At 47.9% G+C, this 27,081-nt stretch overlaps 1 protein-coding gene across 1 annotated transcript in view; it reads right to left on the bottom strand.

Moving 5' to 3' along the window:
* The window catches only part of LOC8041136 (solute carrier family 12 member 4), a 126,463-nt gene extending 100,515 nt beyond the window's left edge, over positions 1 to 25,948 (bottom strand). Inside the window, exon 1 of the mRNA XM_029978612.4 lies at positions 25,541 to 25,948. Within this exon, the coding sequence (XP_029834472.2) occupies positions 25,541 to 25,682 (142 nt within the window). The 5' untranslated portion in view covers positions 25,683 to 25,948. The remainder of the gene's footprint in view (positions 1 to 25,540) is intronic.
* Positions 25,949 to 27,081: the final 1,133 nt, after the last annotated feature.

The following is a 27,081-nucleotide window of genomic DNA, read 5'->3' as shown; positions in this document are numbered from 1 at the left end:
CGTACTAAAAGCGTTCCTCGCTCATATAAAATAAAAGCGGCACTGTGTACGCAATCAACTTATCAATCATGCTAATCTCCACGGATCGCTTACAACCATATAGTTCGTCTCGCGCATTTGAAAAGAGATTCATTATTTTTCAATGCCACCCAGCATCGGCGCCGCACGTGGTGGCGGTTGCCAAGATGTGCGGCTGCTTCGCCGGTGTGTGTGGATTACAAAATCTCGGTATTTAAGAAATGTCGTTATAAAGCAACCCGTCACTGGGAATTTGGATCGGCTCACCAAAAATAGAGAGGTCAGGGAGAAACTGCTCATTACATTAACCAAGACGGTGACCATCGAGGAGCTAGGCGCGACTTTCCCGGGATTCAGTGACTTTAGCTTGAGCAAAATCTAAGCGTATGGGTCGAGCGGCGGCAGGCAACGAGCTACGCTGCGAATACAAAAGACAACAGCAGCCTCGCCTCCCACGCAAATAGTAAGCCAGTATCGAGCGACGCCGGGAGGCCGCGCTGCACACGCTCGACGACGTTCCCCGGAAGCTCGTCAAAGAGACGAACACGGCACGCACGGGACGGCAGCACTTGGCACGACGACGTCACTGCACATGCGTAATCATGAAGAAGGGACCCCCATGCGGTGCGCAGTAAGGACTATTTACCGACGCTCATTGTGAGAACGGTCTCGGAAAGATATCCATTACCCCACGCAGACAAAAAAATCTAAACGGTTCAAGAAAAAAAAAAAAAATAGACGGAAACGCGATCTTCGGTCAAATGGCTTCCAATCTAGAAGCGCTCCGCGAGTTGCCAGCGCGCTCGCTCTAAATCCTGAAAGCAATTAACGCTAACACCCGGCAATCCATTTGCCGGCTTGTATCGCAGCGAAAGAACTGATATCTATTGATACTGCAATTGAGGTGTCATGATACGTTGGAAAGAATGCTCTCGGTATCCCGCTGGTGAACTTTCCTCCCACAGCCCACGAAGCACCCGTTTAGAGGAAGGTTCGTGGCTCGCCTAAACGGTCGGTAGGCTATACGAAGACGGCCAGGTCAGTGAATTAACCTTTGGTGCCCTCCTTCTCGGTATCGCTGCCGCGCCTCTCTCGGGAGCAATGCTGTAAAGCTCGCTCCCCCATCTGCGGGTAATAACAGTATGCCTATAACGGAGGCGTCAACGAAATGCTGCCGTCCATTTGTGACTCGATAATGAAGAGTGATTCCTACAGTTTTTTTTTTGTATGCACGTAATAGTTCTTAGTTTTAATTGTGGCTCATTCCATTTTGTTTACGGCGATGGAAGCGGCATTTCACCTTTGATAGAAGGTTTTGTAGTAGGCAAAATATTGGTTGGGAGCAGCCACTGACGGTTTTGGAGCAGATGGCAACATCTGTTACCACATCACTGAAAAATGAACAAGTTATCGCTAAATGAGATCATCTTTGGTAATGATTGAAGTTTCCTTTTTAATACTGAACCATATTACTTATTATGGTTTGTAATAAGAATGAATAGGTCGCAAAAAGAACACGCAGCTTTCTTCTTAAAAAAAAAAGAAAAGGGGGGAATAGGCTAGAGTTGGTTCCATTTAAATTGGGTATTTAAAAAAAAGAAAAGAAAACGGGCTAAAAATGAAGCATAGGTCAACACTTCCGTTGACACGAAGCCTCTCTCTCCCTCTCCCCTTTACAATCGGTACTTTATTTAGCCTGTATATATAATTCTTGTAAAATGCCATCAAAAGTCAGAATATGCGCTAAAGTAGGTCTGTCAATGAAAAGATGTCCCCTCAAATTTTATGAACCTACAAAATCTCAAGATTCTGATAGCATACACCGCAAAAACAGTCACCAAAAAAAATATTCCGAAAACCTACAGTTCTGCTTTTGAAAGTGACACTGCGCTTCACCGGCGCCCGAACCAGGGTTGAGTGAAAGTTCACTGCCCTTGACCTACACGGGAACTAGGGTTGACTAACGCATTTATTTAAATATTAACTCACGTCCTCGTCTCCCTCCCTTTCTCCCTCCCCATTTTACGGCACTGCATTTTAATAATTAGACGTCCAACTACAGTCAAGACCAAAAAAGATCGACCTGCAATAGTACTCAGCATAATTTCCGAGCCAATCGCGCTCGATGCTTCCCCAGGTCAGCCGCTCCTCCTAGCACTCCGGTGCAAAGCGGCGAAGCTCGACGCGCGAACGTTGATGGGAAGCGATTGACGCGAGCGGCACAAGCGCCACGGTACACTGCAGTCTGCGTCTGTAGACACGGCATGGAGGCATGTGGCAGACACGATAATCGAGTGATCGCATCAGGAGTGCAATATCACAGTCGCCGCCATTCCACTCTTTTGAGAAACTTTGTTGCGGATTTTGAGCTCCTCACATCGCCGACATTGTCTGGAATTTCAGACGATGACGGGGTCAGCGCAGTTGACAAGCAATGAGTCCAAGCGTAGCCGACGGTACGAGCGAATCGGACCGACCGAGGAGTGTAAAAAGCGCAACATCGAGGCATTCGTCATCATTCTGTACGTGTTTTTTAATCGATTAAATCGATCGAGCACAGCGAATCCCCCGTGACTTGTGCTTTTAGTATGAGTGTTCTTCGAGCCTTTGACTGTGCTCTCAGGTAAGATGAAACAAACTGTAGAGCCAAAACTGAACAATGGGAGCGCGCCAGTGCAGAGGCCAGCGAGTGCGCCGGCTTTTACAAGCATGTGCCGCGTGAGCGAGATATAAGGAAGACGACTGTCTCTAGCCTAAGCTCTGGACAAATGTCATTTCATTCTCTGGTATATCGAAAACCCTACCGACAAAATTATGCAGTGAGTAAAGACGCTACGAAATACATGTTTATACCCTTTTTCTTTCCTCCTGCTTTTCTTTATATCAAGATACCCTAATAATAGAGTAATTGTATTTTGTTAAGACCATCTCGGCGCAAATGTGGCGCAATTCTCTCTCTCTATATATATATAAAGCTCTTTTGGACTAAATGAAGCAGAGTTTCGTTCCTGGCGCAGTTTGGCGTAAATGGCACAGCACTTCCATCAATGTGTTTAGCCAATCTGCCACAACTGAATTACACACACACAGCACACACATACACACACAGCACACACACACAAGAGCGCACGCACACACAGACACGCACACCAATATTCATGTTCTGTCGAACTATCGCATACAGCAATCGTACCATAAATTAAAAGGAAATAAAAAAGAAAATCTGGATTGCTTTTCTGCAGTTCTTCGCTGCAAATTACGTCAAAATGAGATCGAGTTTCGACATATTTTCTATAAAGGACACCGACTGCTAAATAAATTGGGACGACCCTAGTCCCTTTTCTCTCGACCCTCAGTCGTAGCAGAACAAGCACAGCTTGCTTCTCTGTCCTTAGCCAAACGCTGCTCTCTTCTCTGGCGTCTTACGGACTCGACAAAGGCGCTGAGCACTAGTGGACCACCACTTCTCTTCAGCGACGCCCTCTTCAAGTCCACTTTTTTCTCACGCGAAGCATTCTGAAGAAGACCGGAGCACTTCCAGCAAGCGTATGACCTTTACCATATATCTGCTTTCCAAAGCGTGCCTTTCGCTGGAAGCTGTGGAATCACTGCACAATGAAGGACGCAAACGCGAATTCTTTGCGTTCGATTGCACCTCGGCTTCAGGCTTCGAGTGCCCAAAGCAGCTTTGGGCTTCGCACTGAGGATGAGCAGAACTTGTGCACTCACGCAGCGCGACGTTTTATCGCATTTCGTAACCATCACTTCACATGTTTTCTCCTTGGCGCAGTGGGCGTTCGGATCAAAATGTGGGTTCGTGGGTTCCATGCCCCTGTGGTGATGTTCGGAAGTTTGGATCTTTTTTTTTCCTAAATTTATCCACTTATTGGTGTCCCGCGCATCCGCGTTCGTTGCGTCTAACAGAGCAGACACTTCCCAAAGCTGCTGCTGCTGCTGCAAAAAAAAAAAAAGGCTAGCTTTTTTTTTTTTTTTTAAGGCGTTTAAAAATTATGCGTTTCGTTATCTGGCACAGATCACGGTTTCCAACCGGAACTGCGCGATTCGAATGACTTCAATCTGCGCCGAGTCTTTCTTACTCCTTGGAAAACGTGCGGGTTCCCGAAAGGAGACTTGTTCCCGAATGCTCACGCGTTAACAAAAAAGCACCGCGTTAGAAAAAAAAAAAAAAAAAAGAGTCTGGAATTGCTATTTCATGCGCCGGTCAGCTCGCATCGGAGACAAGGGACCGGTAGGCTGCGCCGTGGAATAGCTGTCAGTCGAAGAAATAGCAATATCATTGTCCAACACAACCTCAACGCAGCATCAGAATTCAGTAATGAGGACCCAGTCGCGTTTGTACACTGCGTCGATTTAGTTCCTCGTCGTTTCCATTCTGTCCACCACCGGACACAACAAAAGGCATCCATGGCATCGCTTCTAGAACAAAGCATTTAGACCCGATCCCAAAGCTGACGCAGGACCCGTGTGAAAGGCATGCTAAACAGACTGCACGCCCATAATATATGGCGGCCCGGTGGAAAGTCAGTGAGGCTCGAAGAAATCACATGCAAATGACATTCACCCCCGAGGTCCCGTGTTCAGAAAGGCGTCATTAAAGCCCTCACACTTAAAGCACCAGACAACGCGCGAACATCTCTCTACGGAACTACGACAAAAGTAATCGAGGGAGAAAAAAGAAATAACAACCGATAACTACAAGCCGTCCGGTCGTGTCAAGTTCCGACGAGGAACACAAGCTCTAAACAGCTCCAAACCTCGCTCTCAGAAGCTTAACCTCGTATCCTTCCAGCCTTAATCGTCCCCCCAGCAAAGGCAGCGGCGCTGAGCCCCAGACCGAAATCCCTTCCTTCCAAGGATCAACTCCAAAAAGCTAAGCCCACTAATAAGGCTGATCCTCGCTGCGAAATGCGAAACCAACGATGTTGAAGTCAAAAAAGACAGACGAAAAAAAAAAAAAAAAAGGAAATCTAAAAGCAAGTAAGCAAATGAAACCGGCACAAAACGCGATTCATGTACGTGTCCTTTCACACAACGGCCCTGGGGAGCAAGTCGGTGCACTTTCTAAAGGAACAACCATATCTGAAAGTATCCACCGAAACGCACACCGCTCCCAAAGATTCTAAATTTACTAGCAGCCTGTATGCGTTCGGGTGCTACCGTAACATAAAAACTTCATCCGCACAAAAAAAAAGAAAAAAGAAAAGTAGTACTTACTCTTTTACCATAAGCTTTCGTAATATCACGTTTTAGCGCAGTGAAGCGCCAACGTTTGCCGATATGCCCAGCGTCTCTCGCTTCGTATTCTTTTTTGTTCGTCGGGCGCGGGAGTCTTATCTGAAGGCAATTGTTTCAAGCACAAACAGAAGTTCTCAAAAAGGTTTTCAGCGTCAGACAACGGAACGGGCAAGCGCAGCCGTCGGCCTTCACTCTGTCAAGCCCCACCTGCTCACCGTGGTCCAGGGAGGAGACGACGAGAATGCATCTTCGATTCGCCTCTTCCGACACGCCGAAGATCTTAGAGCCCTTGTCTCCCAAGTTGTTACGGTAGTCAAGCAAGTCGAAAGTGCGAGGTCCGCGTTGCGCCTTTCGCGGTGATTTCCACGTGACGTCACGTGCAAACGGTCTAGGAAGCCGTCGTGCTCTCCACGAACATCTTCCGAGAGCTTAACAACAGGGTTCCGTTTTACAGACAGCGGAAGCAGTCGGCCGCCGACCGGTGGTTCTGGCGGAAGTGGGGACGGAGCACCGCACGTCGTGCCCTGTCGACCGACGTGGAACCAACAGCCTCAGTCGAACAGCATGGCCCGTGTCACCAACAAAAGAGCTACAGTGCCATTACGCCTTGTTTTGTTCGTTTGCAGCGTGTTCGTTCTTTGAATACAAGGTGCTGTCCATTTCGCAGGAGCCTCGAATGCCGTCGAGAGATGCGTGAGTGCAATCGAGGAGAGTAATGAAACTTACTACTCTCTAGCCTCTGTCGAAGCACCGCATTATAGACCATTCTAGAAAAGGACTCCTCCATTTTAAGCGTTCGTACGTATGACGCCTGGTTTGTTCGCCTTCCGAAGCGACCAGCATATACGGGTGTGGGCTGTGGATTTCTAGATATTGAAATGGTATGTAGCAGCGAATGGTGGACAGTGCAATCGGGTAAAATAAACACCGACGAAGAAACGTCCCTCAGTACCAGGAAACGAGAGATGCTGGAAGAATCGCGCTACCACACGCCTAAACGGGCCTTCGTTTGAGACCAAACTGCGCGCGGAAGACTCGCGGTTTTTTTTTAGGCGCATCCCGCGAGCAAAATGAATAAACATCAGGCTGGGCCAGGTCGACGTTATTACACACGTCTACATTTCGCGCGCGCCCCAACTTCCGTTTCCGTCTCTTTCGCAAAAGTCGGTCTACTTCACCCCGCGCCCTTTTACCCGTATAATCGTGGCCGCGCCGCAACGGAGAGATAAAAGGAAACTGGCGGGGGGGAGAGGGGAGGCGGAGCGTCATTCTGCGCAAAAATAACGCACCGCCGCGGGGTACTAAGCGCGCTGAAATAATAATGCCGGCCGAAAAGCCATATAGGCGAGCCGCTAAAATGAAAAGCAAGAGCTAATACAGTTATCAGTGCCCGGCGAGTCCGGAGACGGGAGTCGCGCGCAGCGCTATCTAGCGCCATAAGTTCGGTCGTGTCGGGACGGCCCAGGAGACGGAAGAGTAATAAAAGCGGAGGCTTTATTGCGGCGCGCCGGACGCAAGCCTTTCCTCGCTGTTGCGTCACCTTATGTCGCAATTTGCACGCCTCCTTGAATGGATGGAGGCGCCCGGATACACATACACGGATCGTTGTAGTATACACTACGGCCATTTGTCACTGCGGTGGGCCAAGCAGCGCGTAGAGATGTCGCCGAGACCGTAAGAGAGCTTGCAAAATGTCCCCTTTTCGCGCCCGCTATAGATTCGCTGGGATGCCGACATTGGGCGTGTGCAATCACTGCCCGTTGAAGAGGGCGAGGTTCGTGTCTGTTTCCAGACGGTCGTCTGACGGCTTCATCGCCGAAACATCGAGTTCCTTTCTCCCACCGCAAAACAAATTTAGTGGTTTGGCTCGAATCATGTTCCACAAGAAATAGGACCGCGATGTCGTATACAGCGCAGAAGGTTTCAGCAACGCCTACCAGCTGCAAGCGTCGCTATAATGTGCATGCTTAGTAAAGTCATTAAAGCCATTCATGGACAAAACAAAAGTAGAGTGGAGGGGGTGGGGGGTTACGCGAGCAATACCAAGGAAGGGTATTCGGCAAGTCCCGGCGAAGAACTGTGGATTAATCTAGACCACCCCCCCCCCCCCCCCCCTCCGGGGATCAATTGACGTGCAACTGAAATCTCGGTTAGACGACAGCTCCGTAATTAAGCCTCCGTCAAACTGCGGGTACGTGGGTCACGACGGGCGATTTCTTTTTCTTAATTTGTTTAGCGGTACACCGCGTAACTGGCAGAGATAAAGGAATTCATTATTGTAACCGAACAAAGGATTTACGTGGGATATAATTAACACATTCGCAGTGATGCCATCGGCAAACGCATCGGCGATGATCTAACGACACCTCATGTCACTGGCCCGTCGTAATGATGCCCATGCTATTAGGGAGTTTTCGTACATCATTTCCGGCGTCCCGCAGCGCTCTCCACAACCTGCTATACTCTGTTTCACCTTATGATGTACCGCAGGAAAGGCTACAAGCGCGAGCTCCTTGCTCTGGCACATCTTGGTGGCACAAGCTCTCGTGCATTAGCAGCAGCTGCCAATTCTATGAGCTCGCGCTTCTAACCTTCGCTGCGGTACAACATAAGGTGAAACGGAGTATAGGAGGTCCGAAACTCTGCAATGAGGCTAACGACGCACACGCGCAGTACTTTGCAGAGAGCGTAGCAGAGGGGGGAAAGTGGTCTACATAAGCTCCCCATGAAAACGTTTGAGCACAGCGTTACTCCAATACCGTAACCAGACCGCCATGCCAGAACTAGGCCGGGGAAAACGTACTTGGGCGGAAACATTTCAACTAACAGTAATTTTGTACCACAATAATTTTTTTTTTTTTTTTTTTTTTTCAGCAGCGCGGTATGTGACAACGGTTGGCAGAATCCACTTTCTTCGGGGTACGTTTCAGGCCCGGTACCGGCACAGTGGTAACAATATCGCGGCAACGCTATTCTAGAACATCCTATTGCCGGAAACCGCGTATCTCTCTCTCTCTCTCCCTCTCAATTTGCTTTTTGAGGTTCTTAAGGTGAATATGCTTCCTTTATAAAAAGAAAATAATACATTGTCCCAATTAAGAAATTTTAACACAGAGGTCGAGAACATCGCACCGGCAGCGCTATTCCCCGCGGTCTGCCCCTGACCCATCACTGCTCGCTTGTCTATACTCCGTTTCACTTTAAAGGGATTATCCGGTAAAATTTTGTTTTTCAGAAAACAATTCTAGTGTCATTGCTTTTAGGAATATCATCCGCACAATATCCGAATTTTTCATCCCCCACCGCACAAGTAGTTCAAATTTAAACAGAGCAGAACTGCTCAGGCTGCACCTGCAAAACACACATCGTTTTCGTTGGCAACAGCGCAAGCTATGGTGTAACATCACGCAGAGAGAACCACCCCAGCTTTTGACTGCTGTCTTAGTAAAATAACTTCGTTCTAAGAAAGACAAAAGTTACGGTGTCGAGGGAAGCTCAGCGCTTCGACGATGATCTTTGTACGCACCACCAACCATGTTGATCAAAACCGGGAACCAGTCAACGCCGGCGACTCTGACCTTACCATGACTGATGTGACGTCGCGACACGCCCAGCCAAGCATATTTGCGAAAATTGGCGTGCAAGTTTCGTATTGATATTTATAATTGACTTAACGAAAGCCTTTTAATAAAATAAATAAAAAATCTGACTATATTTCATCCTATTCTACTTGACTAGCGCAAAAACTTAGTAACTTCCGGATATCATCGGACAATCCCTTTAAGTGTGAGCGTAGCAGAAGCTACAAGAGCGAGCTGCGGGCTTTCAGCTTCCCTGCCAAACACGCGCGCTCGTGCAGTGCAATCACTGTTCAGGGCCACATGCTCGCGCTTGTAGCATCGGCTGCTTTTGGACTTAAGCTGAAACGAAGTATAGGACGAAGTTCCGGCGTGGCTGCGACCACGCTCCGACCTCGTAATCCACGTGGTCGAACGATCACGTGGCCAGTTTTCCCAGCGCCTACTCCCAGGCGCGGTGCGAAGCTGCTCGCGCAGCAAGGCACAGCTGTTGCAGGAGTCCGGGACCCAAGAACAAAGACGATAGAGAGAGAGAGAGTGTGTGCGGGGGACGGGCTCGACCCGGCAACCGGGGCTAGGGCGCCGGCTAGAAAGCAAGGCCTGCAAATTGTGAAGGGGCAGGGTGGGTTCCAGCCGGGCGATGCCGCTTCCACAAAAGCGCCGCCCTCCAACCCCAAAGAGCGCGTCGCGTGCGAGACAACCGAAGTGGAGAATTTTCCGGTTTGGCGGACAGGTCGGCCTGCCTTCTTCCCGCGACCTGGAAAATCGTTATAAAATACATAAAGGGATAGAAAGAAAAGAAAAATCACACGGAAAATTAAAAGAGAATTGTGTGTACTATATATAGGACACAAGGGCAGCCGGCGTCAGGTTTGGAAAAGGGCACGGTTCCGGTGAGTTGCACAAATCACGCCCGTGATGGATTTAGGGCCCGCTTAGACGGTGTAGTTTTTTCCGCAATGCTGCGGGGTGGGTTGCTGAAGAGCTGCCGGTCGCTGCGACACAAACTGCTGGGAATCTGGGATCGATTCGGATCGAAACCGAAGATTCGACTGCAGCAACTCGGGAAGGTTTGAGGCGACAGCAACCAATCAGAGACACGATATTTTCACGTGATCCTCCAGCGGTGGGGACGACGATACCTGGTTTGCTGCGGATCGTGTTCGCGGGCTGATGGTTCCAGGGGGATGAGTTAGCACTGCAGCAACGCTACTTGAAAATCTTAACCACCCTATTTTCTCGAAATGTGGACGCCTGTACGATTCAAAATAATTCGTAATAATGTTTTCTCGCAATTCGGTTCCCTGTACTCGATTAACCTCAGGGAGTAAAGGGGCGTACAGGTTAAATAAGTTAATTTCCTTGTGTTCTCGATGTGTTTGTGCCAGTGCTGCCCTGCCCTGTGCTTCAGGGGGCAGGAACCCGTCCAAGCTACAACCTTGCAGCTTTTTTTTTTTTTTTTTTTTTCCTAGTTGCCTTTTTACACGTGTGTACGCTGGGTCGAAATAAACTAATTTGATTTACACTCTGCGTCCGTCTATGTCTAAATAGTGCGAGCGACAGCTTAAAAAACAAAATACAAAAAAAAAAAAACAGAAACGACGCTACACTATATTGCAATATATTTCATGAAACAACCTCCGAGAGAGCTGCAACCGTTTTTGTCAAGGATCGTAAGACCTGCGGTGGCGGCCTATTGGGGTTTATTTGTGCATTTATTTTTTGAACAACATTGTCAGCCTTCACTCGAAAGTTATTACAGGAGAGCGTGCAAAAATACACTTAGATAATAGGCAGTAAAGGAAGATGGAAAAAGTAATCAACGCACCAAATACCGGTACACGAAAAGCTGGTACAGGAGACACATGGCAAAATGTGAAAACAAACAGCGACAAAAAAAAATTACTTCGCTATTAAACGTTGCAAAAGCAAAAAAAAAAAAAAAAAAAAAAAATTTAGCGAGAGTTCTTGAGCGGCACTTGGTTCTACAGATTTAAAGCGTCCGTGAAATGAGTTTTCAACTCCTTCCTGATTAGCTTTCCTCCTACATGACAAAAACAGCGCACAGAACACGGAGAAACAGAAAAGGACAGGTAGAACGAAAGAGCGCTGTTTCGTTCTGCCTGTCTTTTTCTCTTCCTGCGTGTTCTGTGCGCTGTTTTATCATGTTGAAGTACCAACTAGCTCAAATCACTACCTTACTACAGCTTTCGTCCTCAACTCAAAGGCAAAATGAGAAATCGCGTGGTTGTGACGTAGTATTTCACCGGAACCGGAAGTTCTCCCAGCCGTCCGAGGGTCGGCGGGGTTAGCCGTCCGTGTTCCTTGCGTCTGTCGATGAATGTTGATCTACAGCGACAGCCCTCCCAGTCTTCTTGCCGACGTGGTCGGCCTTCTACGACTGGCCAGTCTGATTGATTTTGTTTACATCGACGTAAATAAGAGTAATGTCCTGTTGTCAGCCTTACCGGCGCGGGTTTCGGAATGTGATGACTCCAAGGTTCCACCGTGCTCTCTAAGTACACCATGGACCTTGTCATTCGCAAGTAATGATAAGTGACATCACGGAACTCACAAACCACGAACCCGAATCCAAGTATTCGTCGACGGATTGATTGTTGACTAGCGCACACGTCTGAGTGACGCAGTGCTCGTGTCCAATACCTGAGCTGGGTACGGCTGGCGTGCTTGGTACCGCGGATGAATTACAGAGAAAAGGCGGAGAGCATTCGAAGGAAAGGAGATAGGAAATAGCCCGCTATATTTAAAAACAAATTTCGTACCGAAAGTCAGGCTTTTGGCTCTCTACCCTCGTGTACTAGTTTTCTTTGAACTCTAAACGATATGCGATTAGTAAAATCCCAATCTAAAATCATTCATTCCAGCCCAGGATTCAATTCATGACCCTTTTAAAGGGGCGGCGCAACAATTTTTGTACTTCCAGTAAATACCACTTGGAACGAATTCCTGACGTTTATAGCCTTTGAAACAGGCGTACCCGAATGCTTGTCGAGCTATTGATTATCGCGAGCCCAAATCGAGTGCTCACGCAATGCTCAGGTCCAATCTATGAGCCGCATTGAAATATCGTCACTGGGGGCAGTGGCGTATCAACTTGTTTTTGAGTGTGGGGAGGGGGGGGGGGGGGGGGGGGCAAACCAGACACTCCCAGGGCCGGAGGGCGGTGCCCTTGGTATTCCTTCGGCGCCGCCGGCCAGTGTTTGCCCTGCCCAGTGGTGGCTGTTTTGGGGGGGACAAAACACATGCCTTGCCCCCCCCCCCCCTCCTCTAAGAACTGAGGGGGGGGAGTGAGCCCCCCTTTGCCCCCCCCCCCCCCCCCCCCCGGTTGGTACGCCCATGACTGGGGGACTTTGCCAACATTGAGACCTCCACACTACGTCATCAAGTTTTGCGAAGGAGAGATTGGAAGAAAACGTTCACTTTTATTCTTGAAATTACACCGCAATAGAAAGGTTTCTTGGTCGACTGCGTTGCGCGTGAGTACATTTGGGGCACACGAGTGCCAGTGAGATCGTGTAAAGAGGAAAACATTCCAACTGATTATCGTTGCACCGCCCCTTTAATCACACAATATGCATAAGCAGCACTCTACAAATAGAACACGAAATTAAAAGAATTCCAGTTGCAAATCAACGAAGGTTACGACTATACCCTGTATAGACCTTTTCTACGCGGGCGTCGCCATATCGAATCGCAGCAGAGCTTCCGGCACACGGGAAAACATCGTTTTGCTCTCGCCATACCACTGGGCGAAGCTACTTTAATCGCGACTGTGTATCATTTTTTTTTTTTGCCTTCTGTGAATTTTATGTGTACCAGGTCGTAATGCCTCGCTTTCATTTTTCCATCCACCATACCGGATTTGTCAAGTACGTAACTGGAAACATATGTAAATTAAAATAAAAAAAGGAAAAAAATGTCTATATATAGACCGTAGAGGACGCTCGAGCCAGCAAAGCCCATCCAATGGTGTGCGAGTGACACGTTCGCAGCGCTGGATTGGTTTGGATTGGCTGGGGTGGCTGGCAGGTGTCAGCTGCGGTCCACGGAGAGACGGAGCCTACCCACCCTAGCAAACGGGAGCTATTTGTAGCTCGAAACACGACACCCTTAATACGTTAGTCCAGCCGTCTCCCTGACCTTAAACGCCACGGGCAGGGTGGAATTCGCGATCTCCAGATCCGGTCGACGACAGACTAACTTCGCCATGCTGGGATCCGATCGATGAGGCAGCTAGGATCTATTTACGGGAACCTAAAATCGCACACACACAGAGAGGCTGTCGTGTTTATATGTTGCGGGCATAGGCCCGTCCGAGAAATAAGTAGACGCTCCGTCGAAGACGCCCAAAGTGTGCTTATTTACGCGAACTGCGGGTGCGGAATGCATAAACGGTTGGACTCAGGTGCCTTTCGTCTATCTGACGTTCCGAAGCACCACCCGAGAACCACTTACATTCTTCGACGGTCCGCCCGGCTCCAAATGAGCTTCGCAAGAGCCCATGCAACTCCTCACACTGCATAAGAGGAGGCGTCTATATTTTCACCTCAATGGCCACCGGCCGACGACACAAAATGCTCGAAAGCGTTTTCTCTCCCCCTAGTGGCTTTACTTCATAAAATATGACCGCGTTGCAAAGCAGTATGCACGGACGATACCCTGATCGCGCATCTTGCACACAGAGCCGGTAATAGAGCCTCGGAGGTATAAAGGTCTGTTGTGCTGCATGAAAACAATTTGTTCAGCGGGAAGTTAGCTTGCACTGAAAGACGCCAATGTGTGTTCCTGCTGTGTGTAGGGGCAATTAGGAAGTGCAGCACGAGTCCTAACGCAGTGATCTACAAAACGTACATCTCGTAATCATTGGGAATTTCAGAATAGCGTACGCAAAAGCTTTGCGTGCGCAAAGAAATAGCATCGTCGTCACTGCGCATGTGCGGAGAGCCTAAACTGCGTCGTGGATTGGCTGAGTCTTCGAGATTTGCTAAACAGGCGTGCCGATAGCGGACTCCCGCTTAGGAAGAATACAACGTGAGTACAACAAGGGACGACGGAAGATACGAGGCCATCACGGGTCAAGAATGGGATATAAATAACCAGGACGATGCTGCCGCTTTACAAAATGATCTCGATCAAATACTCACATGGTGCAACAAATGGGAAATGAAACTGAATTTTGCAAAGTGTCATTGTATCCGCTTAAGCAGAAAGCGTCTAAACATAGAGACTAATTACTATCTAGATGCAAATCCGATTACCTTGGCGAAGGATGTGAAGTATGTGGGTGTTATTTTTTCAACTAACCTAACGTGGAGTAGTCATGTTGAATTTATAGCGATGAACGCAGGACGGGTACTTAACTTTATAAAGAGAAACTTTAAACACGCACCTCGTGACGTCAAAGAAACACTATACATTTCTAGCGTACGTTCCCTCTTAGAATATGCGGCTGTAGTATGGGATTCCGACACTAAAACCTTAATAAACTTGAGGCCATCCAAAATCGCTCTGTCCGTTTTGTTACTAACTCTTATCATTTTCATACCAGTGTCACTGCATTAAAAAAAAAAAAAAATCATTGTCATGGGACTCGCTAGAACTTCGCCGGAGGTTATCAAGGTACTCTTTTTTTTTAATCAAGTGGTTCGTGAACGTACCGGCATTGATAAGAACATCTACCTGAACCCACCTACTTTCACATCCCAGAGATTAGACCACTGGAAGAAAATAAGGGAAATATCACGCCGCACATCTGTTTTTCAATCGTCATTTTTCCCACGAACAATATATCAGTGGAATAGGCTCCCCGAAGTTGTGGTTTCGGCTTCGGATGAAACATTTGAGTGTCTTTTAAGTAGCTACTCAGACAAGAATGATCTATGACTAATGTATTGTTTTGCATTGTCTGATGTTAGCAGCTTACAGTAGATACGTGTATGTTGTGTTCAAATGTTTTTTTTTTTTTTTTTTTGTGTGTGTGATTGCGCATTGTATTATTACTTGTAGCAGATGTCACTATGCATTGATATGTTTTGCATCACCATTTGTGTATTTGTTGTGTTAACATGTAAGTTACCCCATTACAATAATGCCCCCAGGGCGAAATGAAGGTAACGAATAAATAAATAATAAACGAAGTGGAAGCTCCTCCCACCCCTTTCCACTTTAGCAGAGCGAATGGTGGAGATGAGGTCGCCTCCTCTCCAGCGCTCCCTCTGCTAGAGTGGAAACAGGTGGGAGGAGCTTCCACTTCGTTATCGAGCTGTCACCGACTATAGGTAGTTTGTCAACTGCTTCTGAACGCGAAACACGTTGCTCCTATATAGGGTCCTGCTTCATGTGACTTCACATTTGAGGGAATTCGAAGGATATTTTTCAGTCTTAGTTACGTGAAACTGTAAAATGCGTGTTTCATGGGTCGTAATGTTGAAGCTATACCTATTGAAAGAAAAAAAGACAGCGAGAGAAAGACAAAAAAAAAAAAAAACGATTTTCTGCAGAGTTCGGCAGCTTTAAAACGGCCGCCGGCCGTTTTAAAGCCCCTTAAAGCTTTGAAGGGGTAAGAAAAAAACCAAAATGCAGATGCGAGTCATGCGACACACTGACGGCGGCACCAAAACGAGATCAAACGGTATAAGATGGATCGAAAAAAAAAAAAACCTGGACAAACAGAGCTGCACAAAACAAGCAAAAGGTGCAGTTGTTTTTTGTACCCCTTCGCGGAGGTGTTTGGCTTTCTCGCATGCTGGACATTTTCGAGACTCTGGAATGAAAATATCGCTTGCCGAAGGAAGCACGTACTTTTGCTGCATTCATAGTCATACAACTTTGCAGTGTTTTTAAGTATTTTTTTAACTAGACGTATCGTCTAGAGTACGTGGGATCCCTAGTTTCGAAAGGTCCGAGTAATTACTTCTCGGCTACAGCCCACTAAATAAACGTCCGCTAACCGTCTTATCACCAGGCGCCTTAGGGCAAACAGATGAACACCTTTCTCGCATCCATAATAACCCTGAGACGAAGGAAAAATACAAAAAAAAAAAAAAAAAACGGACAGTACAACGAAGTCTCTAGAGACTACGTTGTACTGTCCGTTTTTTTTATTTTTCCTTCGTCTCAGGGTTATTATGGATACCATTCACCAGCTCGCCTGTGTTTTTTTACCTTTCTTCACCTTTCTCGCGCCAGGTGACTGCCGACTGGCCAAGACAGAGCTAACATTTTTTTTGTAACTACGCGCATCATATTTAATTGTACATACAAAAAAAAAAAAAAATCAAAGCCTTCATCGAATTTTTTTTTTTTTTTTTAATAGAGAAATATAAGTTTCCTTTTCGAAACCAGAATACTGAAAATCCGCTTTCTGCACTTTTACTTGCCGGCTTATGCATATAGAAGTCTTCATTTTATTTTATCTTAAAAGCGACGAACGGCGCCACGTTGGAAGTCGCCAAACCCACCACCTGGTGGTGGGTTTGGGTTCTTTGGCCGTGTTGAGCGAAAGTCCTCCAATTCCGTGATCACTCGCGCGTCGCGTCTATCGGGTTCGTTTTCAGCGTTACCCACGGCGGTAGCAAAGATCTGCGTACCTTTACACAATATTCTGACATCAGCAGCTGCGTTCGCAACGCAAACTAAAAAAAAAAAAAAAAAAATCGTAAATGTGCGGCGGAGATTTGCTAGCTTCGAGGCGTCCGAGTGTCGCCATTTCCTTCGGTTAGATGGTAGAGCTGAAACTTCGGGCCAATTCAATATTTGCGGCGACGTAAGGATCTCTTGCCAGCTTTGCTCTCCAAGCGTTCTCCAAACGTCAGTATTTAGTGAGCACATCCGATTTGCGGAAAATGACTGCACGGGTAGCTAACTCACCATACCCAATCTACCCAGGCGTGCGTCATGAAATCCTCCCGGGCTGTATAACAAATAAAAATAAACGAAGAAAAATTCCCAAAAAGCTACTTAATCGAGAAAAAAAAAGAAGAAAAATCCAGTTCATTACACTAGTGCATACTAATAAATCACAAAACTCAAAATACAAATAGAAAAAAAAAAAAAGATGCAAGCAAGGAGTTTTAGCACGAAGTTTCACTTGCTCATTTCCTCTCGGTTCATCGCATTTTTTTTTTTTTTTTTATTAATCGTATTTTGATTTGTGTCCTTCGCTGGGATCCTTTTATTTTTCGCCGTGATTGGCTGTTTTCATGTCCTGCAGGAAAGCGAACCCAGATATATTTTCTATTCTGCGTCTCACCTTACGATGTACCGCGATGGACGCTACGAGCTACACGAGCCAATCCACAGATCGCAGCTTGTCTCGTGACTTTACGCTCCCCACGTCGTTGCGCCCAACCGGAAGGTCACGTGACACCGTCCGAGCTGTGAATTGGCTCCGGTGACTCGTAGCGTCCTTCGCGGTTCATCGTAACTTGAAACGAAGTATAGAGTGTACCCTTTTGATGACAACCTTTCGACGACAGTCGAAAAAACGGAAGAAAAAACAACAACAACGGCGATCGCTTGTTGGCGCTCTCTACAAAAACAGTGTCGCGCTCTCTACAAAAACAGTATTTAGATGGCTGTCGCTCCGCTAGGCTAATTACCGTTAGAAACGACTGGTGACGAATGCTCCACAACGAAGTTTAAGAAGGCTGCAGCCCGCATGCCATATCTATACTCCTCCGTGTGCCGCAGGGAGACCACAAACAGCATATTTTCTGCAACCAGAGCACTCCTGGCCACGTTGCAACGGCAACGACGGTTGTTGTTATTTCTGTCGTCCGCCTATCGCGACTTCGCATCATTGGGAGCATGGTTCACGGGTTCGGGCTATTTCGGCCTTCGTTAGTGAATTCCCCGGTGGCTGAGCTGACGGAAGAGGCCGGAAACGTTGTCGTTCGCTCGACAAGGACAAAGTCCAACCTGACAGCCGAGGTTAGAACTCTCCACAGCAACCCCGGGACAAGAGGGATGCTGGGTGAAAGCGAAGTTCCAGGGTTGCCAGGTGTTTGTACTCTGACCCGCCAAATGTCTCCGAGATATAGCCCAAAATAGCTAAATGTCGATCGAACAAAATAGCCCAAAAATACCCCCCCCCCCCCCGAAAAAAAAAAGCTGACCATTTGAAACGTTTGTTTTAATCACAAAAGACACACAATACATTTTTATACATTAAATAGAAATATCCACACCACTGGCATCACTACTTCGCAGAACCAACGACAGAGCACGGGTACATCACTACGGACAAGACGGGACACGTGTCGTCCCGTTTTTCTCTGTCCCCTGTCTCCAGGATTTTAGAACACACATAATGAACACCGTGTTGGGTGCTCTGCCACGGTGCCGAAATGCCCCAGAAATGGCGTCCCTTGCACGTTCGGCGAACTTCCTGAAACGCTCGTACAAGCGCATGACAACGTACCTTCCACTGTATTAATGGGACGCTTAGTATCGGGGCGTGGTGAACAGAATGACGTCACGGGAAAACTATACAGAATTAAGCACAAAGTATAGGTCCGCGCCAATCAACAGACAACCTAAAGTATGCGCAGAACAGGTCCTATTGGAGCCGCAAGGAATTGCGCCGTCACTGGCTGAGATGGACGAATAACAACACACGCTTGCATTCGGACAAGATTCGAGGGTAAGTAATTGCACAAGGTGCGCAAAGACTACACGAATTTTGCTTGCTGTCGCATACTTATCAGGGGTAACAGACTGAAGCGCCGAATGTTTACGTAACTTACTCTAAAAATACCATATTTGAACCTATAAACCCCAGTTCTTTGAGGCATTTTGGTGTGCTCAGTACGGGTCAGAAATAGCCCAATACTAGCCAAATAGCCAACTACCACTTTTTCCCGCCAACTGCAAATGAAACGAGCCCAACTTGGCTATTTATAGCTCAACCTGGCAACCCTGATTGGCGAACGCCTGAAAACGACGCGATTGGTCGCGGGGGGGTCAAGCGCTTGCCGACGGGAGAAGGATATCGGACCAAAGTAACTGGCGGCGTTGACAGTAGCGCATCGTGTTGAGAGGAAGGCCAATCCCATGCACCCAGTCCCCCTGCCTCTTCCTCTCCTAGCCAATCGCAAGAAACGCAGTGCGTGATTTGGCATCTTGCTTCGCGATTGGTTCGTTGACGTTCTGATCGGGGAAAATTCTACTCTCACTCTTTCTTCTTGTGGGTAACACACGTCTTCCAAGAAAAAAAAGAAAACAAAAAAGCTAAAAAAAAGGTAAATAAGCTTTTTTTTTCTTTTTTTTTTTTCCCCTTTTTTATGTTGGAATCAGTCGAATGGGTATAGGGTCTAGGTCGACGTCCCAGTTGGCACTCCTTCCGACTGCTTTAAGCACGACTGGGGGCAACTTATGACCGCGCTGCCACAGAAAGTTGTCATCATACGATGGTCTCTTCGGTGCTCACAATCTTTTTTTTTTTTTCTCTTTCAGATATGCCTGTCCACACCTGTGTGAGGATATATAGGTTACCCCTGAAGCATTTTTCGCGGGGGTATACCCAGCTACCACGAACACGACATTAACGCACAGACGTTTAGCACTTACGCTCGTGCCCTTATACTTGGTTTCTTCGTATTTCAGAGCGCAGTGGAAGGCAAAAATGCATACGAGAACCAACACGCATATTAAAAGCACGGGGCTTCGGCGCATTTGCGGCGCTTGATTCGTTGTAGTAGGTGAGAAAGCACACGCGCAGGAAGGTGACGAATGCCGTGAGAGTGTGCTTTTGGTCCGTATACAAATGTGGTTGTGTGGCAACTAGCCTTTGACTGCACTCTGACTGAAGGCGAAACGAAAATATAGTACATTCGGTGACAGCCTCTCAGCTGTGCGAGCAGACGATCGCGTGTTCGGGTTAACTGTGTTGCATTTTATACGGGGGAAAGCATGGGCCAAAAATAAAACTGACGCCACGGCTTCCTGCCCTTGCGTGAGTCACACCTACGATCAGGTGACCATTGGCCGAAGCTAGAGGGACACAAGAAACAGCAACAACGAGAAAAAGAAGTATACGAAACAAGAGTAGAAGAAACTATAGTGCAATGCTTTTTCGTTTAGTTAATGTGGTCGTCACTCTATGCGAGGCTGCCAACACGGCCGCATTCTCCGAGCCGGCCTAATGGAGACCGCTAACATCATCAATCGAATGAAGCCCAGAGCACAAAGAGAATGGGTCAATTACACGCGTACCGACCGCTGCGAAGGAGTTAGCTCGGTTCGCACTTCCAGCGACACAGCACGAGAGCTGCTTGTCCTCGGTCGGCATTGGAAAGTCACCGTTCGCTCTCGATTCTCGTCGCAACGCCCAACTAAAAATAGGGAAGAGACGCCGCGCTCCAGCTTTTATTTTTTTGTCTTTTTCTTGCGAGCCACGGCCGTCATTCTTCAGCCGCCAAAACCCCCTGCCTCGTTTGCTGTCGACGTCGCTTATTCAAAGGCTAAGAAAGCAAACCGCTCACAACATCCACGAGGGTTACAAATGAAATATTACTAATAATAATAAGATGTAGAAGAAGGAACAGTACGATGTGCAAAGTATCTGTAATAAAAAAGCGCCGGCACCAAACATTGACCTTGAAACTGTAGAGTCACGTGGACGAAGGACCGTGCCAGCAAAAACAATACGAGGGCGCAAATCAAACGAAATACGACGAAAAGTAAACTGAAAAAGGGGGCGGGGGGAGGGAAGACCAATAGAAATACGTCTTAAGCATGGAATAAAAAAAAAGCAGCTCGCGTTTATATATGGTACGCAGCGAACTAGCGACGACTCTGAGGTAAAAAAATTACCATCCCAAATTTAACTGCAGTGGTCAGCGATTTTTTGGCGGCACTAACCCGCTCTGTTCGCGGAAGAACAGGCCCAGGAGGTTAAGCGGGTGACTATAATCGACGCAAACGTGACGCCGCGTTAACTTGGGTCTCTTTCGGACGGCGGCATCACATCGCGTTTCCGTCGTCAAGAAGCGCGTCCCCAACGACCGCGAAAGGGCACACAGCGGATCCCCGACATTTACCCGCACATCTCATTTTCCCTCATTAGAGAAGAACCTGGGAATAAAATTCCTCGGCGTTGTCAGCGTCCCGCGTGCCGTTCCATTCCCAAGCAGAGGCGAAGCACCATTGACGCCCGCAGACTCGCGCTTGGTGCAAGGCAGCGGGTGGGGGTGCACCAGCTCCGTGCACCCGTCGTGATTGGCATCGCGTTGCCCACGCGCGGAATCGATATCTCCGCATCCGGGGAGCACCAACCCGTTCCCTCGCTTTCTCCCCCTTGCGATGCAACGAGTTCGAGCCACGAGTGATATAGAGTTACGTGAAGCTACGATTACGAGCCCGGGTATACGGCAGAACACACGCCGACCTTAACGGGCGACCCTGACACCGGAGATTGGAGACGTCGACGCGGATGTGTCCTCAGAAGTAAATGTTTACCTCCGAAACGATGCCGGCGAAAGTAAGAAAGCGTAGAAATGGAGATGGGGATAGTAGGAGGGAAACCGCGATGGAGAAATCCCCGATATGAGACTCCGCAAAGTAAACATCTGTCGGCTGTCATCTACAGCAGTTGTGGCGAAACTCCCGTCAGGTCGTGTATGCGCAAGGCGACTTCGAAAGTCGAAATGATAAAAAAAAAAAAAAAAATGGAGAAAAGAAATTTTTTTTGAACGTTCCACTGATTATTGCAATAATCCGACCGTCGCGACGAAGCTACAATTAACGAAATAGAGTGAGAGAGAAAAAAAAGGTTAAACAGGCTTGCGCTTACGATGATTGATTAAAAACCTGATTTAGACGTGCGTGCCCGCTTGGAATAATGAGTTGGAAACGGTGAACCTTTATAAAGTGCGCACCGCACTCGCCCGTGTTTTTTCTTTCTGTCTTTTTTTTTTAACCAGAGCATCTTGCGAAAACACACACACACACATTCACTCATTTGGGTTTAGTAAAGCTTCAGGTCAGATTGTTATGCGCTTAGTACGTGTTATACGCTCAGTGAGCGTATTTACTCTAGTGCAATCATGCACTAGAGTAAGACAAAAGTTAAGAATACGACAAATGCTCCTCCCACGCTTTTTTTTTTCGTTAGCCAGTTTCCTCGCGGTGTGCAAAGAAACCACCACCGAGGAATGCGTCGCGCTGACGCCCGTAGGGATCGGTGCATGCTGCTCAGCCGCAAGAAGGACAAGACAGGCTGGAGAGAGAGAGAGCGATCGAGAGAGAGAGAGAGAGAAACACACACACACAGACAAAGTCCTTTAACCCGAACAGGCCCAGCAATCGAGTGATCCCCTTTCGCGCGCCCTGGACCGCGTTAACGTATTTTTCATAAGTCCACACGTCACAACAGCTGTCACAGCTATACCCGTTTTCACCTGAAGAACCGTAGTAAAACAAGTCCGGCTCCTCGCGGAGCATTACTAATTTACCTCTTTATGCGAATAATTAAGACATATATAGGTGAATTTTAGATTAGATATATGTTATCTTATCAAGACGCACACACGTTCCAAACGTCAAAAGCACCGCTTTTTCCTCCGACAAGCAAATCTCGTAAGAACTACTTCGCGCAGCGTATGAACAACGCGCAAAACTTGTCTTTTTTCTTGAGGTGAAAACGGGTATAGTGTCTTACTCAATTGGACCGGAAAGCGATAAAATGCCGTGGCTGGTACGCGGTGATGCTTATTTGGTGCCTTCGTCACTTGTACTCGACTATAGACAGTCACCATCGTAAGCCAGATCTAACAGCACACCTAATCGAGGCTGCCGTGTAAACTTCAGACCCAAGAAGTAAACTCTGTACCGGATTAGGCGTCTTTGATATTAAGTATGTGCATAACTGCTCGTGATGAGGATCATATGTTTCCAATATGTTTCGAACGGTTCCCAGTTGGCAGCTAGTCCTCACCATCGGCAAACATGGGAACGAGAAACCATTACTAGAGTCAGTTACGGGTTAAGAAAAGTTTTCGAGGGAAAGGAAGGTTGGGGAGGAGGAAGCAGATTAAACGCTGAAAAGAGGAGGAGGTTTCCTCCTCTTTCCTCCAGCATTCCGTCTGCTTCCTGCTCTCCAACCCTCCTTTCCCTCGAAAACTTTTCTTAACCTGTAACTGATTATAAACTCAACGGCATTAACAGTGCATGGTCAGGGCACGAAGAATGAATACCAAACGAACAACACATATGACATTCGGAAGATTCGCATTCGAGTACAAACAGGCGCATCAAATCGTTTTTACCGGTGGTAGGATATAAATAAAAATAATAAAATATGTCTAACTCCATGACCCTTAGAGAAACTCTGCTGACGTCATGCGATTCCGTGTTCACTGTCGCGGAACAATTGTAGTCCTAATGAGGTGAAATAATTACGCAGGGGTCACGGTCCCCTGTACACGTGGTACGAGAGGAAACGCGCGATACAATCGGGTTCGCGCGAACAACGTGAATGGACCGCAGTGTTATACATCTCGACGTCATGACGACACGAAGAGCTGCAGAAGATACCAGTAAAGAGGTAAGGGCGATGGACTAACAATGAGTCGAAAAGGGCGTACAGCCTTGAGCTGAAAAGTTCACAAAATCGAGCACTCGAATATGCACCGAAACAATTAATTACCGTTTTTACGTGCGATGGATGCAGCATACGCAACGTGAATATCCGTGAGGGGCTGTGAGGCACCTTAGCTAGAAATGAAATAGCGAAGTCAGCAGCACAAGAAACTACACCACCATCTTTCTCTTATCAGTCAGTAAATTTACGACTGCCATGGAACTCCACAGAGATACCACCACTGATAGACTAACCTTTTTGCCCACCTTGATCCGGTACCTCTTTACTTTCACAAAAAAAAAACTGTTTTTTTTTTGTTTTTTTTTTACATTACGCGACTAGGTTTTAGCACTGAAAACAACGAAGGCAGGTTCCATTCATAATTATCTAAGCGTGCTATTCAGCGTCAGGTAATGCAAGTATCGCAAACTCGGGTAAGCGACTTGACGTGTAAACATTATAACTAAAACTTCGGGTTTTTCTATCTAACTTATCTTATTTTCTATCTATAGTCGGTTACAAGTCAAGAAGGTAGGAGAAGCTCCTCCCACAAGCGTGATGCGCCCGTTTCAAGTCCCTCCGCAGTCGAAAGAAGAGTTCACTGGAAACGCTCCTTGTTCCGCTTCAATGGATTCCCACTTGTCTCCGATCCCACTTTTTAAGAAAGCGACCTTTGTATTCATCGGAGAGGGAACCGAGCCCCTGAAAGCAGCCTTTGTATCCATCGGGGGGAAGCTAATCCCCGAAAGTCGTATTTGTTTCCGTCGGTGGGGGAGAACTCTAATCTCCCTCTCGTGGCTTCCACAATGCTAAGTCAAAGTCGAAAGATAAAGCAAATATGTACAGAAAGGCAAGCCCTTCCTCGCGCGTTGGCCGCGACGTCACGGAAGCGGTGGAACGCTATTGGATGCGGAGGTGGCGGAGGGATATCTGATTCCCTTTGAGGGGCATTTGCCGCTACCTTCTTGACCTGTAACTGACTATAACATATCGCTGGCTTTCTCTTATAACGAGTTTCTAGGGGAAAAAAAACGCTGAAATTTGCAAATTGAAGGGACGGCGGACTTGAAATTTTAAAGAAATTGCGGATGCAAGGGCAAGAAGGTAGGCGAGTGTTCATACATTAGGAACCCATAACGAATGCAAAAAAAGAAAAAAAAAAAGGAACATCAGACAAAATAAAGACTGCGTCTGTCTTGTTTCTGCCCGTTCTCCTCTCTTCCCACCTTCGCCTCAGGTATGAAATGTTCAAGTTTTGGTCACTGTGGAGAGTTTAAAACAAAAGTTCACGATTCGTACATTACTCTGACGATTACAACATCAGACGCTGCATGGAGACAGCTCCCTTGTGGCGAAAATTATTTCACAAATCTTTAACTTGCAGCTCACGACTTCGAGTTCCGCAAGCTGGGACACGGTCTGTCTATCAGAAACCTTTCGGTTGCCAACCTTCAGGAATAGTCAAATTTGAACGCGCACCACTTGTGCTCCATAGTGGGTCAGTGATGTTTCAATAAGCGCATGCAACGTTTATGGCTCTGGAAGTATGAGAGTACATACTATGAACGTGAAACATACCCTGACCACATAAATATGCATCCAAAATAATACAGGATGTAAAAATTGCTCCAAGACATGCATGCAGGCAAACACGTAATTTCATACGAACGTGTAGTCTAGCAGTGCCACCGCCAAGCGCACACTAATATGCTCACTGTCTGCGGCCTCTAGCGTTATTCCTCAACTTGATTACAGGAAGTATATATATAAATGAAAACGAAAGCTTTGCAGAAGTCAAAGGTAAAACTAGTTCAAAGTAAAAGAACCTCGCAACCCTCAAGCGTTTTTCGACGGAGGGTTCCAAGCTTCCTTTACCGCGTGACTGTGTCTCTTAGGACAAAGTATGCGACGTCGGAGAACAATAAATTAGCGCAGACAGCCATCCGCACGTTGATTGTTCTCGGACTCGTCGGCGCGCTTGCCCCAAGCGCGAAGGGGGGCCGCGGTCGAGGAGCGGCGTGTCACGACACGTCGCACCGGGTGCAGGCCGGCGAGCACGAGTGCCGAACCCGCGTGGGTGGTTTACCTGGGATCAAACGCACAGTAGACGGGTCCGAGTCCTGATCGCCGATGGACGGCGAGATCGGCGTCGAGTTCTGCCCGAGCGAGTCCGGTGTCGTCACCTGTGTTACCTCGAACTTGCCGCTCGTGCCGCACGACGCTTCCATGACGAGCAGCGGCGCTCAGGCCACGCGTCCGACGAGAGCAAGGCTTGCCGGGGCCCGCACCGCCGATCGGACGCCGATCAAACACCGGGCAGCGTCGGCGCCGCCCGCATGCCAGCTTCCAACAGCGTCAGTCGTGAGAACGGCTCTCAGAAACCGGCGCTGCAGCAGACCAACGGCCCAACACAACGGTCACGGGCGCTTGACGCAATGCCCAACGGCCCCCGGCCAGCCGCCGCTCTCCTCCATCTCGCGCCACGGGTCCGCGTGTTCCTCCGCGCGCGCGCCCGCGGCACGTCAAAGAGTTCCTTCGCCCGGCGCGCACGCCCGGGCTTTTCGGCGCGCGCGGCAACCCCCGTACCCCGATCCCGTCGAGTGGAATTAGGAACAGCGCTCAGAAACGTAAATCCTTGCGAGGAAACCAGTGCACATTTTCAAATTCAAAATCAATGTCGTTCGAACACGCGAGGAGCTGACAGGTGCGCGAACAGGCACGGGACCCGTTTTTTGTTTCTCCCTCTCTCCTTCGTTTTTGCATCAGTTCATTGGGATCCGGAGCACTCTCGTTGCCAGGCGCCAGAGGGACGCGCGCGTCGTGGCGCCATGCTGCGGTCGCTCTCAACAAAAAATATTTTTGTTTATAGCGGCCGCCCGCCGTCGTTCTGTTTACTTTGCAGGTAGCGAGCATCACAACGCTGTTGCGCTAGGTTGTTGGACCTGCTCACGGCGTTGCTTTATTATATTACACCGAAGCTTAATGCGATTACGCATCGACTGTTACCCCATCTGCTTCGGTGCGGTCGTATTTATTTGTCGGGATGCGCGCGCTTCTATTGATTTTTATGCCCGTTTAATTCTCTGCGGGAGCTCCTTCGCAATATTTTTTCTATTCCTCCCTATCACCCCCTCCCCCCACTCCCCCCCTTCACGTCCCTTCTTTCAAGGCAGGATGGTCTCGGTTCGAACGAAGACAGGCGGACGACGGACCTGGGACAGCAAACTAACGCACAAATCAGACAAATTAACCTTTCAATAAAGTTGTCGCGCAGATTCGAGCACCGTTCCTAATTTGATAAGACGCATCTTTGGGGCGATCGAGGCACACGCGCTCTTTGCATGAGCAAGTGTAATCTACCTGCGCTAACGAAGGCTCGAGCGGCCCCTACGCGCATGCTGCCTCTCGGGCTCCGTAGATAAGCGGCGAAGCCGTCCAACCGTTGCGTAGGAGGAAAGCTATCCATTCTACCACGTAAGAGTCTACTGGGGAGGACCCTGGCGAACCACGTCACAGAAGGTGCATTGTTTTCTTCATTTGAAACGGGGCTCCCAGCAAACTAATACCGAACTTAAGAAACGGAATTCAGAGCGCGAAAGGAACACGAGGTGCACTCGTATTTACATC

This window comes from Ixodes scapularis, unplaced genomic scaffold (assembly GCF_016920785.2).
Source record: "Ixodes scapularis isolate PalLabHiFi unplaced genomic scaffold, ASM1692078v2 PGA_scaffold9__187_contigs__length_104089568, whole genome shotgun sequence".
Taxonomy (NCBI): domain Eukaryota; kingdom Metazoa; phylum Arthropoda; class Arachnida; order Ixodida; family Ixodidae; genus Ixodes; species Ixodes scapularis.
This window is presented reverse-complemented; position numbering and strand designations above follow the sequence as displayed.